This window comes from Marmota flaviventris, chromosome 18 (assembly GCF_047511675.1).
Source record: "Marmota flaviventris isolate mMarFla1 chromosome 18, mMarFla1.hap1, whole genome shotgun sequence".
In the NCBI taxonomy this organism is placed as follows: Eukaryota; Metazoa; Chordata; class Mammalia; order Rodentia; family Sciuridae; genus Marmota; species Marmota flaviventris.
Window position 1 is genome coordinate 55,370,529 of NC_092515.1, and position 24,356 is coordinate 55,394,884.

General features: G+C 48.0%; 1 protein-coding gene across 3 annotated transcripts in view; it reads left to right on the top strand.

The window, feature by feature from the left end:
• Positions 1 to 24,356, top strand: part of Wwox (WW domain containing oxidoreductase) — an 881,439-nt gene that overhangs the window by 551,319 nt on the left and 305,764 nt on the right. For 2 of the 3 annotated variants that reach the window (XM_071604445.1, XM_027932969.2), the window contains one exon: positions 12,613 to 12,944. The exons of the other annotated variant lie outside the window; for it this stretch is intronic. In XM_071604445.1, the coding sequence (XP_071460546.1) occupies positions 12,613 to 12,718 (106 nt within the window). In that variant the 3' untranslated portion in view covers positions 12,719 to 12,944. Of the gene's footprint in view, positions 1 to 12,612; positions 12,945 to 24,356 lie in introns of those variants that run through there. 3 annotated transcript variants of the gene reach the window in all.

The window sequence follows — 24,356 nt, forward strand, 5'->3', positions numbered from 1 at the left end:
CCCGCTGGTCTTTGCCCTCAATTTCATTGAGATGGGCCATTGAAAACTCATTACAAGCTGTTTAGACTCTGACTTTGACTTTTGCTCAGCAGCGAACAAAATTAACAGCTCTTGGAGGTAGCAAAAAAGGCACTCAGCCAAATAAAAAAAAAAATAAAAAATGAAAGAATTGAAATGATGAGAAAGATTTTTAATATTATCTCCATTAGTCATGCAAACAAGGGCACATCCGCAGCGCCTCTGTTCTGCTTGTTCCTCTCATTGGGAGCCTGGTGAGGATTGTGGTTCCCCCACTGGAGAGAAATTCATACCCAGGTCTTACATGCAGCTCAAAATTTTTTTACATGTCAAGCAATGAGCCTTTGAGTGTAGCAGAATTGCTTCATAAATTTAACTATCACTTTCGAATTTCTGTTTTTTTCTAATTTAGTGCTTGATAGTTTTTTATGTGATAATTTTAAAATGCTGTTTATGGCAAAAGTTACCTTGATAGTACAGGTGTGCAGAGAAAATTCACAGCCATCAATAAAAAGGGAAAAAAAATCCTGTTTATACCTTAGGCATTTTGTGATTCTAAGGATGTAACCGTGGCAGCATCACAGGTTTTAAAAGCAGCCCAATTAATCTAAATTTCTTTAAAAGTAACAGCTCCTGAAAGACTTAAATATTACTCCTCATGCCTATGGATGCCTCTCATCTGTGTTTAGGAAGCTCATGCAAGATGCCTTTTTCGTCTGATATTTGTAACACATCTTAAAAATAAAAATATGTGTCATATAAATAAAGTTAAGAATATCACTGACAAAATTGGAGAATTAGACTATGAAATGCTCAAGGTAAGCAAAGGGACTTGAACCAAGAAAGGAAAGTGTATTTGAGGGAGACCTGATGCATTTCCCAGTGCTTTGGGACAGTGGAACACAAGATGACGGGGACCGGGGTCACCTGGGTAGGCAAGGGCGAGCTCCACATTGGATTGTTAGGCTGTTCACTGCTAGGATATAACCACTCCTCATTATGGTGAAGCCTGTGAATGAGTGCCAAATAGAAGTCACTGCCACCCTGCACCAACCTCCTTTAAACTGTTAGAGTGGCTGTGTCTCCATTAGGATATCCGGCTTTTCTTCTGGTTCTTCCCCAAACTGCCAGAAAAAGTGCCAGGAACTGTGAAAAGGGGGAGTAAGATGTCCTGTCTTTGGGGACCCTCTCAAGCACGTCAAGAACTTTTTCTCATCCTCTGAACATTGTGGAATAACTCCAGTGCCACCCTATACGCCCAAGAGACAGAAATGGAGAATCCACTTAGTCAGGAAATCTTTTAGAGCCAAACTCGTGAATTAGTCCAAAGCCACTGGAGACTCTAGATAGATCTTAACAGTCAAAGCAATAAATGTACAATCCCATAAATCTGAACTTTGTGGTATATTCATTAGGCACTCTGTTTTCTTCTCCTTCAAATGTTCCATTTAATTCCCTGACATAATAAGCTTTCCAAATTCTCAGTGTTTCCCTACAGCCAAAATCTTTATCTTTTTCCTCCCTGGATTTCTTCTGCAGGAACCCATCATCTAACCACTGGACATCTTTGATGAGGGAATTAAGGCATTTGCCTATTTCTGTAGAGTTTCATTAAAGTCTGACTGTGTTCCAGTAACAACTGCTGCATAACAAACCACCCCAAATTTCGTGCATTAAAACAGCAACTTTTCTCTTATTTATGAATCTGGAGCTTCAGAAAGGTTGTTCAGGAGTAGTTTGTTTGTGCCAATCAGCATCAGTGGAGGCAGCTTGAAAGCTGGGGGCTGAGAGCATCTGAGGACTGTCTACTCACACGTCGGGGGGCTGATGCTGACTGTGGCTGAGGCCTTTGTTGGGGGTTCCCCCCTGGGCTCCTGTACTTTGTCTCCATGTAATTTGGCTTCCTCACAATATGGCAGCCTCTCTGCATTGCCTCCTGTGACCTAGCTGCAGAAATTATGTAGTCCTGATGTTTTGGCATTCTGTTTGTCCAGGTAGTCACAAAGACCTGCTTGGGTTTACAGGGGAGGAAACAGACTCCACCTCTTAATGGGGCAACAAGAGAGTTCTGGAAGAGAATATGGGACTGGAAACATTGCCCTATCCACTTTTGAAATATGCAGGCTGCCACCCGCCTTCACCAAAAGGTTAATATCCTGCAGGGGTATCCTGGAAAAGAAAGGTTGTTTCAGAGGGAATCAGAAAATATGGTTTTGAATTCCACCTCTGCCACTTACTAACCTCATGGTCAGGCCTCAGTGTGCTCATCTATTAAATGGGGGACACAAACACAGACCCCAAATGTTTATGCTGCAGATTATACAAACAAAGCATGATCTATATGCAAGTACCTGCCAAGTACCTGGCATGAACTAGATGCTTAGTTTTTGGTGAGTTCATTTATTGAATCGGAATCTGCACAATATAGCTATTATTTAGGTTTATTGTGTCCTAATCGATGTCACTGGGTACATCCTTGCTGTTTTCCATACATTTTCCACTAAGTCTCAAGATGCTGATGGCCAATGAAGGTCAGGGAGGAAACAGATTAACAGCGTCTCATAGCACAATGTCAAAATACTTAAAAGTGTTTACAGAGCCCAGTGACACCCAATGAATTTAAAACAAGACGACTAGAATGGAAGTGAAACTATTCTTGTTCTTCTAAGCCTGAGAGAGGGCCTTGATGTTTTATGATTGTTTTAAGGTCCATTAATCGTTGAATCATGAGGCCATGTAAAAAATGACAGCTTTAACATCCAGGGCCCAGGTTTATTTTAAATGTTTTTGCTTCGACACTGCTCCTAATTAATGGCAGTGGCTAAAACCTGATTCAAATGTGGCAAAAGCAAGGTGCCATAAGATAAAGCAACTTAATTTCATCTAAGAACATTTTATGGCTTCTGGAAAGAATTATTTCCTTAGATTGAAGAGTTCCTGCCTTTAATAGGTACCAGCTGATTCTCGGAAAGAGGGAACTACCTACTGTGACATCATCAGAAGCTCTCCTAACAGGCTGGAGCGAACTTGGGAGCAATATGGCAGCCACTAGCCACGCGTGGCTGTCCAAATGTAAATGGATTAATATGCATGAAATTTCATAAGAGTCACCTCTTCAGTTGCATGGACTAGCCCTGTTTCAAGTGCTCAGTTGCTACACACGAGTAGCACAGATATGGAACCTTCCCAGTTTGCAGAAAGTTTAATTGGACAGTTTAATTACTTTAGAGATTGGTTTTCTCTCCCCCCTCCCTCCCTCTCCCTCTCTCTCTCTCTTTTTTTCCCATGTTTGTTCCACAATTAAAGTCAATTTGTTCAAATGTCCCATCTTTCCCCAGAGTCCTGTTAGCCCAAAGACATCCCCTTTGGAGAACCTTCTAGGGCCTAGGCGTAACCAACTTGGACCTGCAGTAACACCCCCACACATACAATTTTAGCACCCATGGAAGTTGGCCTAAGGATCATAATCGCCTCCAAATCCTATAAACCTCCGTTCTTTTGAGCCAGGACCCAAACCACTGGTCCTTCCTAATAACAGAACTTCAGCCCTCCATACTGTGGATTCCTTTGCAACCCAGTGGTTCCTGTAAGGCTTCTTCAGCCTCAACATGCTGCAAGTATCATTTCCTAGATCAGATAAATAATAAGTCTTGCATGTACATAAAGATGTGGGAAAATGATGTTATGGCATGCAAAAATGGAAATTCCTTTTAGAGTGTTACTAAATTCATAGTGGCATTTGATCAACATGTGTTTACTAAGTTCATGGTTCCTAAAAGTGCAGATGTCTATGAATTACTGATGCCGCAGAAGGACGTTCATATTCTAGGACAGTCCATAACCAGCTGGGAGTTCCTCGTGGGTGTGGGTAGCAAAGGTCTCTTCATCAATACTTCCTTGGTTGAAATGCAACTCCCAACAGAAAAAAAATCAGCCCTCATCTCTAGCTTCCTACATAAGCCAAACACTTATCCCGGTAAAACCTCACACTCGACCTGAGTAGTCCGCATTAATATTCCACCTCGAAGATGAGTAAACTGAGGTTTAAAGTGTCTAATTTTCCCAGTGTCCTGGTGTGGGATCTTGACCACCAGCCCACACAGCTGTTTCATGTCTGTCCATCAACTGCAGAGCTTGTGTTTCATTTGAATATATGTAACATAGTTGCATGGCTTGGTGAAGCCATCAAATTCCTGTTAGGCCACTAGCCAAGGCTCCTGTTAGAGGGAAATGTCATTCACTTGATCTAAACGTACTTAAGAGAACTCTCAGGACCTGTGAATTATCATTGTGAGTTTTATGCCCCCCCCCCCCAAGGTGGCAGGCTTCAAACTAACTTTAACTAAGGAGCTGTGGATGGTAAGCCCTGCAGACGAGAGATGTTGGTGAGCACCCTTCGTGGAGGGTATCTCAAGTCCCATGAGAAAGTGTCCTATATCTTCTCCTAGGTGACTTTCTTTAGCATGTGTCTTATCACTTGCAGTGGGGCTCTGAGTAGAATCCTTTTACATATCAATTTTTTCAAGAGGAAACAGGGACCAAAGCCAAGCCAAATGAAACTTTAAAATCCATTGTAGTATTCTAGGAAGGAAAAAACAAAAACATTGTTTGAATAAAAAAAAATTGTACTTGGTATAATTTGCTTCCCTGATGGGTACAAATAAAATAAAATCACTTCTTGACTTGCAGCTTAAGAACAGAAGCTAGCTGCTCTCCCTTCCCACAATAAAAAATTTAAAAAAAAAATTAGGTTTTTTAAAAGTACTTTTGGCTTGGAACCATGGGCCATTCCTGCTTCTAGAAAAAGAAGTAGGGGTTGCATATGAGGCTGCCTGGGCTTCCTGTGCTGCTGAAGATGTGTTGGGAAAGACGAGAGAAAGAAGAGGACGGTCATGTGCACTGTGCATCAGAGCGCTCTCTGTCTGAGCTCGGGCAAGCTCTTGGGTGGGTCTTTCCAAGGTGTGACCACCACGTATGATAGCTCAGTCACACCTGTCCTTTCATGGTCCCTCTTCCCTGGAGAGGACTCTTCTTTCACAGTCCTCGCTCCCCTCCAGGTGAGTTCTCCTCCAGGGACTCTTGGTGTCCTGTCCATCTGGCAAATCCCACAGCTCCAGAAAAATACTCAGAACGTGTTTCCCTGCAGAGGGAAGCACGGTGATCTCCATTCCGTTGCTTTCTGGCAACCTCCCAACCCTTATGCAGATTTCCAGAGCCCAAAACCAGCGGGTCCAGGGGAAGAGGAACCTCCACAGTCCCGTTAGGCCTCTAGTTCTCTTCTCCAGAGCAGTGGACGCCTGCTGCCTTGGTGCTGCCAGCCTCCAGAAACTCCTATCAGAACCCAGTGTAATTCCCAGCTCACTGACAGCAACCCCCCCCCCCATCTGTTAAGGGGAGTGTGCCCTGGGAACATCAGATTCTGCCGTCACAAGGCTGGCCTTGTACAGTGAGCCCAAGTTTGTGGCACGCACACAGCCACAGTTGTTTTTCACCTTTGTGAGTGACAACATGCTGGCAGGTTGGAAAAAGCCATCAAATATGGCATATCTGGGTAGAAAATATCCCAAGAAGTGCCATGGGAACCCCCTGTATCATCTGGCACTCTTGAAAGCCTATTTATTGTTGGCAAAATAAATCAATAGTCAGAACCTGGCAAGGCATTTCTCAGTGACACCATGTGGGGCTCCATCAATTCTGTGGCACTGGAGAATTGTCCCTCTGACATGCGAACAGGACGTCCAGCTCTGATCACTGAGTCTGCTTGCATGGGCTGCAGTGTCAGGGGTGGAAGGAGGTAGGACTGTACAGTCGACCTGCTCCCCTCTGAAGGAGTAACTCTACTAGCACCTTTTTTTTGGAGACAAATCTTATGCAGGGGGCAAAAAAACTACATAGGAGAAAAAGACAAATGATGGCACAAGATCCAGACACAAGCACTCGGCCATGTTGTCCTAGTGCCAGCAGAGACAGCAACGCCAGGTGGATTTAGGCACTCAGACACGTAGAAAGTGGCCGGCAGAGCACGGGTTCTGGTATTCGGGGAACTTATGACACGTCAGGGGCTTCTCTGGTTTTCAGTCACTTGCTCTGTGTTGGGGAGTTTTGCCAAGGAAAGGGAGCAGCACCCAGTGCCATGGCCACCGGCTGCTCTCTGGTTCTGAATTGCAGGCGGTTTTCAGCAACTCAGTCTGGAAAAATCACTGTGCTTGACATTCTGAGTTGCGACAGACCAAACGTGTAGCTATGTGGACGTGCACGTACACAGTGCACATTTTAAAGAATTCCACGATTGCTGATGAATTCGTGATTCTCTGTCCTCTCCGTGGGCCACAGGCTCTCTGGGTTCGGTAAATCACTTTTGGGAATTAGATCTGCTAGTGCATTTGTGTCTCTAGAATTCCACTTGGGACTTCTCACTGTGTGTATTCACTCTGTCTACTGTTCTCTTCCCTCCCTCCCTGTCTCTGTTTCCCTCTGTGCCTCTCTCTCTTTCTCTTTTTTCCTTCTCTCTCTCTCTTTCAGTTCTCCTTTTCAATCAGGAAAACTTCAAATCACTTTGAAAAGTTCTGGTATTACTTATTAATTAATTTCCAGCTCGAGGTTTTGTTCCTCAGTCAGCACCGCTACATCCACTACCTTCACTTTCTTTTTCCTTTCGTCCTATAATTTTCCCCTTTTCAAATGCATAAAGCTCCCGATCACTTTAGGGAACACCAAGTGTCGTTCATGAGTCCAGGGTTCTTCTGCTTGCTTCTCAAGCTGTGCAGACATGCCAGGTGCCACAGGAAACAGGGCACACTCTAATTAGGAGGTTTGGAAGATGCCAGCTATCCAGGTGGAAGCGGGGTGCGGGGGACAACACCCTAGGGGAGTTACAGCAAAGATGTGCCACTCCTTGACCTGGAAGGGAGAGAGAGGAGCAGTTCCTGGACCCCTGAGGATGGGACTTGAAGAAGGACAGTGTGGTATAGAGGTGACCATCTTGAGAGGCAATGGAACCTTAGTTGGGGGTCACCGCCAGCTCCATGCAAGCCTGCCAGGAGAGAACCAGGGCAACATAGCTGCCCACCTTGGGCCTCTTGCTCTTGTCTCCCATTGGCTTAATCTAACTGGAAGCCGAAGACCAAGAGAGCCCATTGACGAAGTCTATCCAGGTCACTCCCATCCCCCAAAACACAGAGCATAGTAGAAAGGTATGGATAAGACACTCAGCACCAATCCTTTCCAGGGATTTTGACTATTGGCTATAGTTCCATGTGGCAAATCCTCCTTTTCTCCAGGCCCCAGCCTAACACAGGAGATGAGCTTTGGAGAAAGTGAGGATGATATTAGAAAAATTGGTGTTGGAGGTACCCCAGGGACAGGAGTCCAAAGAGAGATTGTTGTCATCTTGCTTGAATCAGGAGCCTGAGACCACAGGGAAGGGTGGGCGCTCTGGGTCTACATGGGTTTGATAAATGTGGCCTTCAGACATGTCTGAGAATTTTAAAGGTTTTCAAATAGCCTAAGGCTGACGTGTATCTGTTTCTACCAATTTTTCTTGGTTTTGCAGCTACCAATCCTCCAGTTAGACCGTAAACCCCATGCTCACTTTATAATCTCTCAGAGGCCATCTAGAGTGCTTAATAAATGTTAACTGACCCCAAGGAAACTCGATGCAGCACTTGCAACTGAATATCTAATAGTTCCTAGATTCGATGCAAACTAATGCTCAGGTAATTCAGCTTCCTCTTGAAGCTCTCCTATCCACCTCCTCCAGTTCTCACAGTGGGTCAGAACTGATTACAGGTACCTAACGTCTGCATTCTGCTCTTTCCTCCTCCACACGATTGCTCAGATATGCCCTCTGCCTGGACTTCTCTTCTCTGGGCTGCTTGTGGGCACACCTGCCTCTCATCTAGCTCTCTTCACCCCCTTGCCGTCCAAGGCTGAGTTAGAAGCATCTGTTTGCCATTGGCCTCTCTGTGGGGTGACTGCCATTTTTTTTTGGTAATAGTAGATACCAGCCAACCAGAATGGGTGACGTCTCAGCTAATCACTTGTTCCACACGCTCCTGACACAGGTCTCACCATCTTAGAGCTGTCCCGGGAGGCTGATTCAGGGCAGCTGGCTTTGAACCTTGCCTCCATATGTACTGAGTGTAGTCATTCAGCGCAGGCTGCTGGAGCCTGGGTGAATTTAGCAACAGGCATCTCTCAGGGTTCTGGAGGCTGTGAGTCCAAGACACAGGTGCCGTGGGCAGATGGGGCTCCTGGTGAGGAACCTCTTCCTGGCTCAGAAACAGCCAGGTTCTTGCTCCGTCTTCACATGGTGCTCAGCGAGCCCTGATGTCCCTTTCTCTTCTCATGAGGACATTAATTCCCTCACGGGGACCCTTCATATGAACCTAACCGCCTCACACTGGTCCTAGGGCTTGAACATTTGGACTCTGGAGGAAACAAGCATTCTGTTCATAACTCTTGCCGAAGCATCTTAGGCTTGGTAAGCCTTCATCTTCTCTGACTTGAGGCCATAATAAGAGTTATCTGGTGGGGTGGTTTTGAGGGGTGAATGGGCTTTTAAAGGAGTGGTGCCTGACAGGCAGTGCTTATTCAATAAAATGTCACAATACGCTTCATCAAAGCCATCGCCCTTGCCCAGGTTCGTATTTACCCTCCTATACTATAAGGGCTTTTTAAAAGGACTGGGTCTCATCATCTTGGGGACCCCAAGGCCCCCAGCCAGCAAAGGGCCCAACATACAACAGGCACCAGCCCAGGCCACAGATGAAGGAGCTGGGTATCCTTTGAGTGTCCCAACATGGCGACTTTCTGCTAAGTTTCAAAGGAGGCAGGGTGACACTGAAGGGACTGGGGGATGTTAAAGCAGTGCCCACTCGGTGAGTGTGGACTTCACAGAGGTGTCAGTGCCCAGCCACAGGCCATCTCTTCGTGTCACTGAGTGAGGACACCCCGGTATTTATGTAGATTTGGAATAGCAGGTATCATGACCCCATGTAACTTCAAACAACTTCTTGAAAAGATTTGTGAAACAAAATTGTATCCAAGCCCTGTCTATTCCAGAATCAGTAATAGTGGGCCACAGGCTGTATGAATGAATGTTTTATAAATTTAAAAATTTCAAAAAAAAAGAGATACAAGATACTTATGATTTCACATGACTTTGCTTAAACTTACCCATTTTTTAAAAAGATTTTGATTTAATTTTGAATGTGTCTTAAAAATAGGAAACTAAAATCAAACATAAGAATATATTGTTGTGAGTCTCACACACAACCAAAGAATCCATTAAGATAAATCTGTGCTAAATTCTGATTTCCATCTAGTTTTAGGAAAATACTAACATGTGAGGTTTTTTATGTTTACATGCAGATCTTTTTTTTTTTTTTTTTCCATATTGATAGTTTTTAAGAAGAGAGCATTCAGTACATCCAACTGACCTGCAGCGTTGCCCCTGGTTCTTAGCGGTTTCACTGAGAACTTGCCTGGGAGGCTCCCAGCTCCTGGAGATGTCTGAGGCCCTCAAGACCTTCCCTCTGATTCCTTTTCCTCGGGCTCCTTTCCCTTTCCTTCCCTGCAGGCTGTAGGTGCACAGCGCTATGGTGCTTTTCCTAATACCTTTCAAGCATGGGCTACTCATGCTCTTAGGGGGTGGTGGCCAGGACGGAGTAACACACTCCGGCTGAGTCGTGCCAGTGCCCACGGTCATCTCTTGCTTCCGGGGAAACACATTTTGTCCTGATCAGAAATTGATGCAGTTACGCCCATGTGGTTCCCCCACGCTGGGGCTTTCAGGAACACACGTGTGTGCAGGAAGGCTCATGGGGACACGTGTGTGCGTGCTCGAGCTCCAGAACATGTGTGCGTCTTCAGAAGGCACCTGTTGGGATCCCAAGGTCTCATCCCCACAGCCAAGCCCTCCTCCGAGATGGAGCGAGGAGTTGTAACTCATCCTAGGTTTGTTTTCAGCCTCCCGAGACTTGTTGCGCGCTCTCTGTCGCTGCTCATTTCGTTTGTCATATCTCAGGCCGTAGTGAGTGAGGCCCACTCGGATTCAGCTCGTTTTATGTCTTCCCTCCTTCCTTGGCCGCCACCTTTGCTAATTTCAAGCGGTCAGCACATTTAGCAAGTTTGTGGCTGCTCGACTGAGCAAGCCATTAATCTACATTAGAAAACGGGGAGGATCGGAACCTTCCAGAGGCAGCCTCCCCACCCCCAATCCTGCAGGCGATCTTACCTCTCTGGGTTTACGACACCTGCTGTGACTTGTGTGAGTTTTCCTTTTCACCTTCTTGCTTGAAGACCTGCACTATTAACACTGCCTGGCACCGGGCACCCCGGCTCCGATCTCCAGCGCCTCACAGTAGGACCGTGCCCAGCCGTGGCCTCTGCTTCCCTTTCCAAGAAGCTGTTCTATCCCTTTGTCCTAGAGAATCTCGGCACAACGGGCTTCCGCGTGGTGACCCTGAGCATGCGTCCTGCGGGAGTTTTATTTGCCCTGTTCCTCTTCTTCTTTTTTATCCTGCGCATGAAATGTCTCCTTTTTCTTAAAACTCTTGAAAAAAATAATCACATTTGTCCATGTTCATTCAAATGAGCTATATTCAAAAACTAGGAGAGGTTTCCTCTAGGCCTTAGGTCCGTTATGCCTGCTGTTAGATAAAACTACCCCAAGGTGGCCTGTCTTGAAAAAAAATTAAATAAGCCTCTGTTTCCGAGGCTGGCTCTGCACACAGCACAGGCCCAGAGGAGCACAGCGAGGGCTGGACACAGCTCCAGTGCCCTTCGCGCACGTTTATAGTTTTGTGAATTACACCTGCTCTTTCTAAGAAGTCATCCACCTTAGACCTGGGAAGGGCCAGAGGGTATGTCTGGGCTAGGGGTGTCCAAAGCACATCTTTTCTGGGAAAAGTTCTGCCTTCAAATACCTCCTGACATGAGATGCCAGTATAAAACATTAGAGCTCACGCATCTTCACAAACCCCCTGTAGGATCTATGCACCGCAAGATCTCTAGCCTCTAGCCCTGCCCCAGGGGCCCATCTTCAATGGGCTCTCTTGCCCTCTCTTTCTCAGGTTGGATTGAGCAATAGTCCATGCCAACTGGAATTCTGAGCAAAACAAGGTCAGGCTACTCAGTGCCCAGACATGCTCCCTTCAGGGTAGGGTGAAGCCCCTCCCTCTGTACCAGGTCCCCTCCATGCAGCTGGCAAGGGCAGATGGGTCCCTGCTGTTAACCCCAGGACACTGCCTCAAGCCTCCAGATTCCTTAAACCCTGCAGGGATCCCTGAAAACAGTGGCTCTATTAAATGCTGCTCGCATTACCCGTTTTGAGTGTACTGTCGGCCTCTTGCCAGGATGCTGACCAACAGATACAGTTTGAAATCTCAGATTGTGATCCTCTCCTTGCCCAGTGCACAAACTTTCATCCAAAACACACATTTATGGGAACAGGGGAAGCTCTGGGAGAGACTTCAGCTGAGTTATAGCTCTCTTTTCTTCCCCTGGGTTTTGATCCTTCTTTTCCTTCCTGTCCTTTTAAGATTTTTGGAAAGAAGTGAAAGAGCTTTGGAAGTGCAGTGAGTCTGTCTGAGGCCAAGGGCAGTTGCACGCAGACCCTCTGCCAGTGCTTCAGTGGCCCTTGTCTTGCTGCCCGGCTGCCTGCGGGTCCACGCTCACATACCTGGTGCTGTCTGTCCGAATGTGACCTTGAGAATGATTTCCAAGGTATCTTCAGGGCCCGAGGCTCTCTCCCCAACCTGCTCAGTGGCCCTGCTCTCTCTCAGATGTTCCCAGGTGACCTTGTGTGTCCTTTCTGCTGTGCTGCTCAGTCATCCTGGGACTGTAAAGCTGAGAGGTCCCAGCCAAAACATGGCAGAAATATCTGTCTCCCCCCTGGGCTCTCCCAGGCTCCAGCATATCAATAAACGCTCCTGGAAACGAAGGCAAAGTCCAGGGCTTGTTGTTTCAGTCAAACCCTGAACTTGACCCCTTCTGATAAACCCTCAGATGCAGAGGTGATGTCAAAGTCCCCTGACACAGAGCAGGTATAGGAGTCCAGAGGGTAACCTTTTCCCTTTCAACGTTTGAGTCCCAAGAAATAAAACCGCACAAATATTCTCTCCACTTCTCCTGACTTCTCGAAGGCTCCAGATGTAAGCTCATTGATAGTCTTGGTGTGTTCCTCAGTATTTGTGCTTTTAATAGATATTGCAAGTGTGTTTAATGTGAAAATAGAAACGGAGAGCTCTTAAAAGAGCTTACTCAAAATCCTGCCAATTACTGAAGCCTACCAGACAAGAAGGAGCCACTTTTTTTTTTTTTTTTTTTTGATACAAGGGGGAAAAGTGTTTCCACCAAAGCTTGGCCCTTTGTCTTTAAAAAAAAAAAAAATGCATCTCCTGGGTACTGAGTTTTAATAGTAAATACAGATGTAGCTATGTCATGTTAAAAGCATGACCAAATGGCAGTGCGATGTTTGGGGCATTGCTATGTCACTTTAAAATGCATAGTGTCATCTCAAAGAGCACTGTCACTGTGAAGGAGGCAGCATTCATGCTAATTGTGTGACTCCCTATCTCTTGGTTCCTGGAGGAGATCATCTTCAAGTCAGAAGTCCTTCCGGACCATGAGCTCGTCTTCAGCTTCCAGTGCATCTTTTCACCTTGGTTACCAACATCTGAAGGCAAGAAATGGCTGAGACCCCACCGCAAGTCCTGAAGGAAGTTATTATTAGACAAAATGAACAAGTAAATGCCTTAGGCCTGAGCCATTGCCCACACCAGCCCCATGTTGGCTCAGGATCTCACCAACTGTTCCTGATCCCACAGTCTGAAGTAAGTTTGTGGAAATACAAAGGTCACATCTTCTGTAACCCTCAGCAGTCCCCAGTGGAGCTAAGGAATTAAAAGTTGCTTAAACCTTTTTCCTGTTGCCAGTTTTTCTTAAACATGCGCTCTGTTCTATTTTTTCCCCCATTCTCAGAGAATAAGAAAGCTTAGCCAACTGCAATTTCAAAGTATTGCCTCGTAAGCCCAGGCCAAGTGTAGAGATTTGATAGAATTCTGATTAATGCATCTTATTACATTAATTTTTGGAGGAACCCGAAGGCATTTCTCCTATCCCTAGTGCAGATGGGCCTGCCAGAAGCATTTGTCTCCTTAAAAAGCTAATATCTTCAGCTACCAACCACCATAAAACTGGAAATCTATCGGAAGACTTGGCCCCTCTAGATGTGCATACGGCACGCTACAAAATAGATATAGAACTTGGCTGAACTTTGCTTCAAATTTGCCAATCAAAACTCAGGATCCCACGCCAAGTTGGCTACAGAACCTCTTGCTTGGAGCCAGGACTAATTATGTCAACAAGTAGTTCAAGTTGAGCCCCTGTTAAGTCGAGTCCCGCACTCGTGGGCGCCGTGGATGAGTCTGGTGTGTAGGCGAACTGGCCATGCTCAGAAGAGCTATCTCTGCCTTCTCAGGTTTCCACTTGAAATCCCAGGACCTCGTCTGGGTCTAAGCCTTCCTGTACCCCTGGGGTGCTCGCTCCCCTCTGAGATCACCCCAGGGGTTCTCATTACAAGTTCTCCCTGGAAATGAGCAGTGTTCTCATTGGGCTTTCCAGCAAGGTGACTCGGAGGGGAAGTTCATGGTGCAGAGCATGCCTTAGGATGTGTCCTTGAGTTTGCACCTGTGAAAGGAAGAGGGCGAAGGCAGAGTGGGCGGAGGGAGAAGTGGGGCTTAGCGCTGGCCGTCTCCTCCCCCAGAACTCGCTTCCTGATCAAGTCAGTAACCATCTGGGGCTTCTGTCTTCTCTTCCCTGAAATGGAGCCAGTGCTACTTAACTCCGAAGGTTGTTTAAGTGTAGGTGAGAATATTGGCAGAAATCCATTAACCTGGAGAGAGGAGGTATGAAGTGGAGGTTATGTGTGTGGGTTAAGAGCAGGCTGGGGAAGGCTGGCTCACATCCTGGTTCCTTAGCGGATGGTTCCTGGGGAAGTCACTTAATCTCTCTGCTCCTCGGTGGGCTCAGCCCTAGAGTGGAAGTCTGTTTTTGCAAACTCAGTGAAATCGTGTTGGTGAAGCTCCTGGGTCTGGACTTGGCCCACTGCGCTCCGCTGTTCATTTCCTTAAGGCCCTGGGTCTCCTCCTGAGTCCCAGCCCACCAGCCAGCCTTGGCGGCTCACCCTCCTTTCTCTGTCCTCTCACCCGCATCAGGTTCCTGGGTGAAATGAGCCGAGCTTGGCAGTCAGGCCACCCACAGAGCTATCTCTGTGGCATTGCTGGTGAGGATTCTGAGTTTAGGCCTTGGCATCAGTGAGTGTAGAACTCAACGTTGGGCCTGTGCATTCTGAGATGGAGTGGGCACTTATTTTTTTTTTCTTCTTCATTTGGCACCAGTGTTAATAAAATGGCAATGATGACCCAACAATAGAGAAGGAACAAACTAATGTAAGTAAGATGTTTTTCTTACTGTTTACTTTCTTCTTGCAGTCTCTCCATTCCCGTGACAACTACAATGTGCCTGGCAATGCCTTAGGCTCTCAGGGTGCTCGATGACCCACAGTCCCCTAGCCGCTTATGTCTAACTGCTAAGGAAACAAGAACAGCAGTGGGCCCCTGTGAGTTTTGATGTGAATTGCTGAGTTGATAGCTCGAGTGTTCTTTCCCATGTGTAACCCTGAGTTCTGGCCTCTGCAGAAAACACTATGCAGCATGGTGCCGGGCACAAAATAGGTGCTCAGTAAATAGCAGCACAGATTCAGACTCCTCAATCCAAAGGAAACCATCAGTCCAAACCAAGCTTCAGCAGGAATTTTAGATATCAAAACAAACTCTCTGAAGTCTGGAGGGCTGCTTGAACCAACTAAAATCCCCACCTCCCATCAGAGTTTGGAGTGTTTTAGGAATAAAAATCTTCAGAGTCTAGATATTCACTAGAACCCAGAGGCACAGTGTTCCAAACAGGCAGCACGTGCTTTTGGTTCCTTCCAACACTTTCTTCTGCAGAGTCCCGCTGCAGGGCCGAGTTGCATGCTTCACCATCACCGCCACTACTCCACAGACAGAAATATTGAAGAAGGAGTCCAGGGGAACGGGACACTGGGGGAGACGCCTCGGGAAGCCTGTTTCCTCTTCAGGAATGTCATCTAATTGGAAGGCAATCCTTACAGGGCAGCCTTTTGTAAATCAGGAAGGGGAAGAAAGGGTTACTAACTAAGACATCCCCAAAAGACTCTGTTAAGAAGCCAAGTGGGGGACTAGGCAAAGGGGCCCTCACGTTGTTGGTAAATTTGTGAATAAATCTGTTAAAGAAATCCTGGATTCATATTCAACTTGAGAAACAGGGAGAGGCCTTTCACTGCACGCTGCGAAGTTTGAATACACTTTCAGTCGCTCTTCGTTATCTCAAATTAAATCTTAAATTGAGCTTGTGGTTCTGTGAATTAATACTCGGGCCTTTCAGCCCTGCTGCTGAGGTCATTCAAATCTAATGGTGGAAATGGTCCCAGGGTCAGGCCTCGGGTGGCGCTGTATAGAAACGCCTTAATGATGCCGCCAGATGTTTGCATTCTACAACTGGGGCGGCTGGGCCGCGGCTGGGGAGGGGCTCACTGATTGTATCAGCGCCTGTGTGAATGAAGGGGTGTAGGGCTGCATGCCTCCCACCATTCCAAGTTGGAATAAGAGGCAGGTGTTCCTAAAGCAGAAAAATGGGAGCCATCGCTGCCTGGACGGTCACCGTGGTGACCCTCATCTCCAGGCGCTATGGACAGAGAGCGGTCACCTGTCTGCCTAATCACAGCAATCTAGAGCCGTTCCATTCATTCAACAAATGTTTAATAACAGCCTCACCTGGGGTGTGACAGACATGGTTTGGGAAAACAGATGTGGCCCCGTGCCAAGGAGTTTATCTGAACGCACGCACATGTCTGTGCCCAGGTGTGTTTAAGGCTGGCCTAGTGCAGCTGGCCTGTGGCCCTGAGGGAGGACTGGACACCCTGAACTTCTGCACTTCTTCACTGTAGCTTTCTGGCCTTCAGATCCAATTTTTTAAATTTATTTTCTAGCATTTCATTTGGTTTTACTTTTTATTCATTGAAACTTTGAAATAAGAGTTTTTAAAAAATCTGTTTGCTTTTAAACAATCTTTAGAATTATGTAAAGGTTAAAAATTATTTTCAAAATTTTTTTTATTTTTTATTTTTGGTACTGAGGATTAAACTTTACCACTGAACCACATCCCCAGTCCTATTTATTTATCTATTTATTTGGGATACTGGGGATGGAACCCACAGATGCTTAACCACTGAACCACATCACCAGTCATTTTTATTTTTTTGTTTTGAGACAAGATCTCTCAAAATTGCTTAGGGAGGGTCTCGTGCAGTTGCTGAGACTGGCCTTGAACTTGGGCTCTTCCTGCCTCAGCCTCAGGAGTCACTGGGATTTCAACTTCAATTTAATATTTTGATGGACAGTCCACTCTTACCCACAGACACATCCAAATGTTTAATTCTACTTATGGACAGTTTTTCTAATGATAACAAAATGACCAATGAGGACAGAACTTTTATTGACCCAATTGTGTGATTGATTGATTTACTGGAGTCAGCCCAGGGTCCTTTACAAGGTTAGTTCATCAAATCTAGAAATCCATTTCCTCATTCATTCATCCAAGCCCAAATCACTCCTTGGGTCAGTATTTATTATGCACCTGCTGTATATCAGACCAGGCTCTGGGTGCAAGGGAAAGACTAGCAAAGCATTGGGGGTCGCAGGCGCTTTGGATGCGAACTGAAGAGGTAGAGAGACGCGGTCACGCATTTCCTGTGGCAGCAATTTTTAGTTGCTTTTGTTTTTATTTGTTGTTGTTGTTGTTTCCAGTGGTGAACAGCAGCGGGAGGGCAGTGTGATAACTGGAATCTAAGGGCCCTTTGTGTTCTCTCTAAGCTTGTCCTCACCGGACAGACCAGGAGTGAGGTGGTCCTCCTGAGCTCCTGATAAGGCGCCCATCAGTCCCACTTAAAAGATGAGACAGCTGACACCCAGGGAGGTCACAGAGCAGGACTGAGGTTCCCAAATCCAGCAGTTTCTTCCTACTGCACCGGCTGCTTCTGTAGGACGGGCCAGGAAAGCAGGGTCCCTGCAGCTCAGGATGGCCCAGCCCTCAGCCAGGAGTCTCAGAGGAGCCCCATGCAGACCTCACTCATGACCCTCTGGGTCCCCAGCTGAGTAAACCAGGATTATCTATCTCTGGGCCATTTGGGGGAACGGGGAGCAGGCAGCTGACTTGAATCACAGCAGGGCTGGGATCAGGGTGAGGACGTGAGATCGTGGCCTTACTCCAAGCTGGTGTTTTGCTCATCATAGATCTTAACATATTCATCTTGACATGTAAAAAGAGAAAAATCCACCATATTATTGTAGTGAAATATTATTTGGTTTGTGATGCTGCCTTCAGTTTTGCGGCAAACATGAGTATCTCCTGCGGGTCCAGATCCTGAATCCTAGAGCAGTCACTGCCTACAGCTGCCATAACAAGTTACTGCAGACTTAGGGACTTAGAACAAGAGAACTAATTCTCTCAAGGTTCTAGAGTCCAGATGTCCAAAATCAAGGTGTTAAGAGGGCTGCCCTCCCTCTGGAGGCTCCAGCCAAGAATCTATTCCTTGCTTCCTTCAATTTCTGGTGGCCTCTGGGAATCCTGGGCTTATGGCCGCATCCTACTCCAGAATCTGTCTGCATGGTCACATGGCCTCCTCTTCTGTCCCTTCCTCTCTTTCTCTATGAGGTCATTTGTCTCTGGATTCAGGGCCTGCCCTGTTGATTCTTCAGATCAAGATCTTGATTCTTCACTTAATCATATCTATAAAGACATAATTCCCTCTAGGGTCACTTTCACAAGTTGGAGGGAGTTGAAGTGGGACATGTATCTTGGAGGGCCACCATTCAGTCCACCACGCTGAGCACAGTGGAGGGATGGTGTGAGGTCAGAGGCCCAGACCAGCGTCACAGACCCTGGGAAGGGGTGTGACGTCTCAGTGTTCCCCGACTGTCCTCTCCCTTTCTCTTTAGCTGGAGGAGTAACCAGGGAGCACCTGGTTACTGTGGCCAGACACAAGGGGTGAAGGGTTTGGACAAGTTATTTCCTTCCCTCCTCAGGACCAGCTGGCTGGGTTCAAATGCTCCACTTCCCACCTCCTCCCATCCCCGTGGTTTAATGGTGGAAGGGAAGTCGGAGAGCTCTGGTAAACGGCATTATTGGGGGATCTGATCCCCATTCTCTCTAGTCAAAAAGCCATGGTCCTTTCCAGGACCCCAGCCGGACCCTCTGGGGGCTGCAGCGTCTCAGCTGCACCCCAGCTGCAAAGCACACATGCCTCCACAGAAAGGAGAGCTGGAGGAAGAGCTGAACTGCTGACCCCTCGGAGCCCTGAGAGCTGACTCGCTGGCCAAGCGCTGGGCTCTGTGACCTCAGAGGAGCCTTTGGAGGGAAGATGCTGGTCCTGCCCATTTCACAGATGAGGAAAGTAAGGCCCAGTTATGTCACTCCCTGAGGATGCTGAGGAGCTGGCGCTGTGTGGTTGACAGACCAGGTGTGTTCTCTCTCCCTAGGACTGTCCTCTCCTCCCACATTCCTCCAATACACCTCTGGCTCCATTTCAGAGCAGGGAGGCCCCAGGACAGAAAGCACTTGGTTTGGAAGCAGGAGAAACCACACCTGTGCACCAGCCACTGCTGTGATCGCAGGCCCCGGGACGCGCCCCCTTGCTAGGAATGGGCTTGTGCTGGATTGATGAGGCTGAGGGGCTGGGCTGGCTCACAGGGCCAGGGATGGAGGTGCAGTGGGAGTGTCGGGTCAGGAGGGGAATTGGCTGCTGGGTGTCCTTGGGTGCAGATTGCTGCAGGCCTGGCCTACTGGGAGCCTGGTGTCTGGGTTAGCTCCTCGGGCCATCAGGCCTAATGACACCCGTGCCAACAGACAGGAGGCAGCAAGTGACAGGAGGGCAGAGGGATGCCAGCTAATCTAATCTGAACACCCCACCCATGGGGCCTGGGGAGTCCAGGCCTGGCTGCTGTTCCCTGTCACCCTGGCAAAGAGGATGACAGTCAAAGAGCCACCTCCAGAGAGAAGGGCCTTTGATGGATGTCAGTCCAGGGCCTGGAAATGTGGGATGCACAACAGAAACCGTCCTTCTCCCTGGAGGAGGCCAGAGAAGCAGGAAGCAGGGAGGATGGAGGTTGCCGAGGTGCCCGCCGTGTGCGGGTTTGGGTCCTGATGCTGTCCCCATGGTTGTGACCCACATTCCATAGGATAGCCACCCTGTGCCCAGCACTGCATGGGGCAGTTTTAGCCAGCATTAATATAGAACTATATGCTAATTTAATTTATAACAATCTTATTGGTGAGTGTTCTACTGTGTGCCAAACAGTAGCACCTACTTACATATTAACAATTAACATAATTAATGCTGTCATTATGTGCCATACCCTATGATATGACCTTTATTAGTTATGGAGGTGTATTGTAAGCCAGTTATGTGCAGGGAACATTGCTGATACCATCATTGTTGCTAATTCTGCAACCCTATAAAGTGGGCACTATTATTATTTCTATTTTATGAATGAGCAATTTGGGACTTAACTGAATTTGAGACCATGTAATGGAGCCACTCAAATAGCCATCTTTTGAGCAGCATTTCAAAATTCTCATTCACTGTGCACCCTGTGTTAGTCCTAAAATGTAGAAGTGGTTCTCCTTATTTGTAATGGAGGAAGTGAAAAATCATAGAGATGAGGGAATTTGCCCAAGTGCCACAGGTGGGAGTCACAGAGCCGCGATTTAACCCCTGGCCTCTCTTTCCTGCCATTCTGCCCAGGGCTGGTGGGAGGCTCAAGGAGCTGGGGGGGGGGGGTTGCTCTATGTCCAGGGCTAGAGGAGCAGCTGCTGTGAGGCTCCAGGCCCGCACAGGAATGAGCTTGGAGCCAGCGGCACCAGGACTAGGTTTGCTAGTTGTTGCTGTGAAGTGGGACTCTCTCGGTGTTCCAGTACAAGGGGAGGGGATCCCGTGTGGTTTCCAAGCAGCTGATCCTCACTAAACTAGGGTTCACCTGACTCATCTTAATGGTGCTGTGGTGAGAAATGTGTGGTGTGAGAATCAACATCCTATATATTCTGCAGACTAACTGCTTGGGTTAAAATCCCTGTTGAGCATGAGGGAGAAACAGGGACCATCAGAGAATCTACTTCGTTGGTTTCTGTGAGAGTAAGATGGAGACGGCTCCTCGAGTGCCTCAGGCGATGCTTAGCTCCGGCTCTGTGTGTGCAATGGCGGGATGGGGCGCATCTAAGCCCCTGGGGGCAAGAGCTCCTGCTCTCTCACTACCCACCACCACCCTCCTGCTCCTCTGTCCCCAAAGTTTTCCATTTTTGCCTTCTTTCTCTGGATCCCTTCCCCGGTCCCCTCTTCTGAGCCTCCAGAGGCTGGATTCTGTTTGTCGGTGGACTAAGTCCTGAGCCCAGGAAGAGAGCAAAAAGACCTGCAGGAGTCAGTGAGCTGAGACGACAGTGTCCACAGCACCCTGGGCACTCATTCAGACCAGTCAGGAGTGGGGAGAGATCCAGTCACCTCCAAGCCGACGGGACTCGAGGCTTTGGTTCATCTTCCCAGGCTCTCAGGCCTCCCGAGGACCACAGGTTCTGATGCAGACAAGCAGAGGTCCTCAAAGAAATGGCTGCCTCAGCACCCCTGCCCCCCACCCCAGCTCCCATCCCAATACTTGATCCAGGATGTGACCCTAGAATCTGCATGTTTAACCAGCATCATGGGGGTTCTGATGCTGGTGGTGCCTGGGTTACATCTTGAGAAATGTTGATCCGTATCAGAGGATGGCCCACAGCCAAATCCACCAACCGCCTGGTTCTCGATATTAACTGCTATTGGAAGAAGGTTCTGCCAAATTCCTGCCTATTGTCTTTGGCTACTTCCAAGGTATAATAGCAGAATTAGGTAGTTTCAACAGAGAGTAAGCCGGCCACCCCCAAGTATTTTCCATTTAGCTCCTTATAGAAATAGCTTACCAATCCATGGGGCAGAGCATTTTCTAGAGATCCGATTTAAAGGTCCGATTTAAAGGTCATTCGGACAGCAAAAGTATAAAACGACCATCTGTATTAGTCAGGGATCCAGAGAAACAGAACAAAGAGGGGAGATAGAGGTGTCCATATTGTTATAGATCATGTAGGTTTAGATTTAAGGAATTGGCTCACATGACTACAAAAGCCGAGAAGTCCAGGATCTGCATTTGATGGTCTGCAGAGCCCACAGACACTCTCCATGTCCAAAGTCGGGAGGACACCACTGTCCCAGCTGAGGTGGGGGGCATCCTTCCTTTCTCAGCTTTTGTTTTATTCAGGCCTTCAAAAGGTTGGAGGAGCCCCACCCGCACTGAGGGGGGCAGCCTGTTTCAATCTCAACCCAGAACACCCCTAGAGACCACCAAGAAATCATGTCTAATCAAGACATGGGCACTTCTGCAAGTCAACTTGAAACACACGTAGCCATCACCCCCTTCCCTTTGCCTCTACCAGATTCTGTGCCAGAGTTCCGGGATCATGACTCATTCATGCCTACGAGTTGTACCCCCCACTCTCCACCCCCACAGCCTAAGGAAACCAAGACTCAGGTTGATAATGTCCCTGGGCCCCATGGCAAGTGAGGTCTGGAGCCAGGATCAGAACTGCCAACCACAGAGCTCCCCTCCTACTGGCCTCGCCCCTGCGTGGTTTTGTCAAATGATGCTGGTGGTGCCTGGGTTACATCTGGAGCAAAGCTCAGCATTAAAGTAATGCAGACACCTCCAGTTCCCCCCGGCATGCGTGGTCAGCAGGGGTGAGAGGACATGAGGACTGGGGTGGGGCAGTTGGGGAACAAGATGGCGAAGAAAGGGCCCTGCCAACTTCCCAGGCCGATTTATATCTGGATGACAGCTGTATGGTGTCATTATAGTATTTTCTTTCCTTTTGTAGAGTCTCAGATTTTTCATAATATATAAATATATACACATATGGAGAGATGTATACATATAAACACATACACAAATGCACATTTAGTATCTTAAAAGCCTATTGCTCTTAGGAAAGTAGTACATTATGGCCAGGGGTTTCTCATTCTCTCTCTTTCTTCTCACCCACCTGACTTTTGTAAGAAAATGATAGCCGCTATCTGACTATTCTCATGGCTTTCCAAAGAGGCCTGGAAATGAGAGTAAACAAATTACCTATTACCAGGGAAACCCCTTCCTCCTTCCCCCACCCCCACCCCCCATATATTCCTGGCTTCTTCTCTCACCTCTAGGAGACATTTTCCAAGGTCACTAAATTAAGCCTTCAGACAATCGAAAAATTGAATCTCAGTACATCTATTTTCCTAACAAAATTTCCGCAGCACCGATTGGGGCTGACAGGTGCGGCCGTGCAGCTCTCTGGGCTGTTCAGGTCGATTTGGCGGAGCAGGAAGGCATCAGCGTGGATTGGAGGGAACATCTGAGCCGCCCAGGCCCCCCGGGAGTCAGAGAGTTCCTTACCTCCTTGCCACTGTAAATGACTCTTCCTGTCGCTGGCAGGGCGTCCTCCTCCTCCCCCAGCCCCATCCTCGCCCCCCGCAGCCGCTAGGTCAGGCGCCTCCTCTTCAATTATTTATCAAACAGGCCCTGCAATCGTTGCAAACACGGTTAGGTGGATCTGGAAACCGTGTTCTTTTCGAGAGCGCTAATGATGCAGCCGTGATCACAATCCTCGGGGACAGGAGGGGCAGGATGGACATTTTGGGCATAGAGTCTGTGAAAGGAGGCGTGGGGGGCTCTGCTCCAAGCCCCCCAGTCTTGGCAGCTGCCACCGACTGGTGGTAGGGGGGCTGGCAGGGATAAGGACCACCCAGGATTTGGAGGCCAAAGACACTGGCTCTCTGAGTGCCAGCTCAGAGACTTGGGGGTCACCTCCCTTCTCTAGACTTCCTGGCCTCTTCTGCTACAGGGAACACACATGCTGTTAGAGGGCTGGCACCCCTTGAAGTAGTCTTCCAAAGCCTCCAGGATTTATCTTAAAACCACCCGGGGAGTATACGTTTTACTCAGAGTATGTGTGTTCATGTAAGTGTACAAATGACATTCTCATTTGCCAGACAGTGAATAGAAACACTGCTCTAGGAAGACAGGCTGAGATCATCCTGTGACGGGGACTATCCACGGGACCCCACCTGGCCACCTCAGGTGCACATGCTCAGCTTCATGGGACCAGTGCCCAGGACCCCTTCAGGAGACAGCAGGCCACATGATTCTTGGGGACAAGTTCTTTGGTGGGGGGTCGGGTAACCTTTCTCTTCTTAAGAGTGTTTTCTCATCTATCAAAGAGTGATCATGATGCTGTTTCATTGTTAGGCGCACTGAGAAGGCCAAATAAGATGTTTTTAAAGCAAAAAGCATGGTCCCTGGCATATAATAAGTACTCGACAAACGTTGGCCAGAAGAAGGATCAATACTGTGACATCACAAGCCCTTAGTGGACGCCTGCCTGCAGTACTCCAGGCTGAGCCCTAGCTGGAGTGGAACCTCCTGGAGGGCGTGGAGGAGCAAAGCACCTAAGGCAGGTCCTGATGTTAGTGTTCGCTGTTGAACTGTGGGGTGTGGGGCCTGCGCGTGCTGAGCGAGTGCCTGCCACCGGGCTCCCTCCCCAGCCCCCTGTGTAACTTTCCATCCTCCAAAAGCCTCCCTCTTTCCTTTCTTGTACTTCTCTCATCTCTTTTACCTGGATCTGCTCGCTCATTCCTGGGTAACCTTGCAGCATCTGTGGCTGCCTAACGAGTCAGCCCTCAACCCCATGGATTGAAACAACAAGTCGTTACTATCTCAGAGTTTCTGTGCGTCAGGAACTGGGGAGTAGCCTGACTGGGTGGTTCTGACTCAGGATGTCCCCTGAAGTGGACACCAAGCTGTGACCCCTGGAACCTCTGCTGAGCTGCAGGTTCCACATCAAGGTGGAACACACGTGGCTGCAGGCAGGAAGCCTTGGGTCTTCACCTGTGGGCACAGCTGCTCAAGCAGCCTTACGATATGGCAGCTGGGGCCCACGGGCAGTGACTGCAGAGGGCCAGGAGGAGTCTGCAGGGCCTTTTGAACCCCCGTCTGGAACATCACACACCATCAGACACTGGAACCTGGCTCTGCAACTGGAAGGGAGGGCACCTGAAGATCACTGTCTGCCTCTTCCACGTGCTCTGGCTCCCTCAAACACCTGCCGGGTTCACTAGTTCACCAGGACCTCAGGCCCTGCCA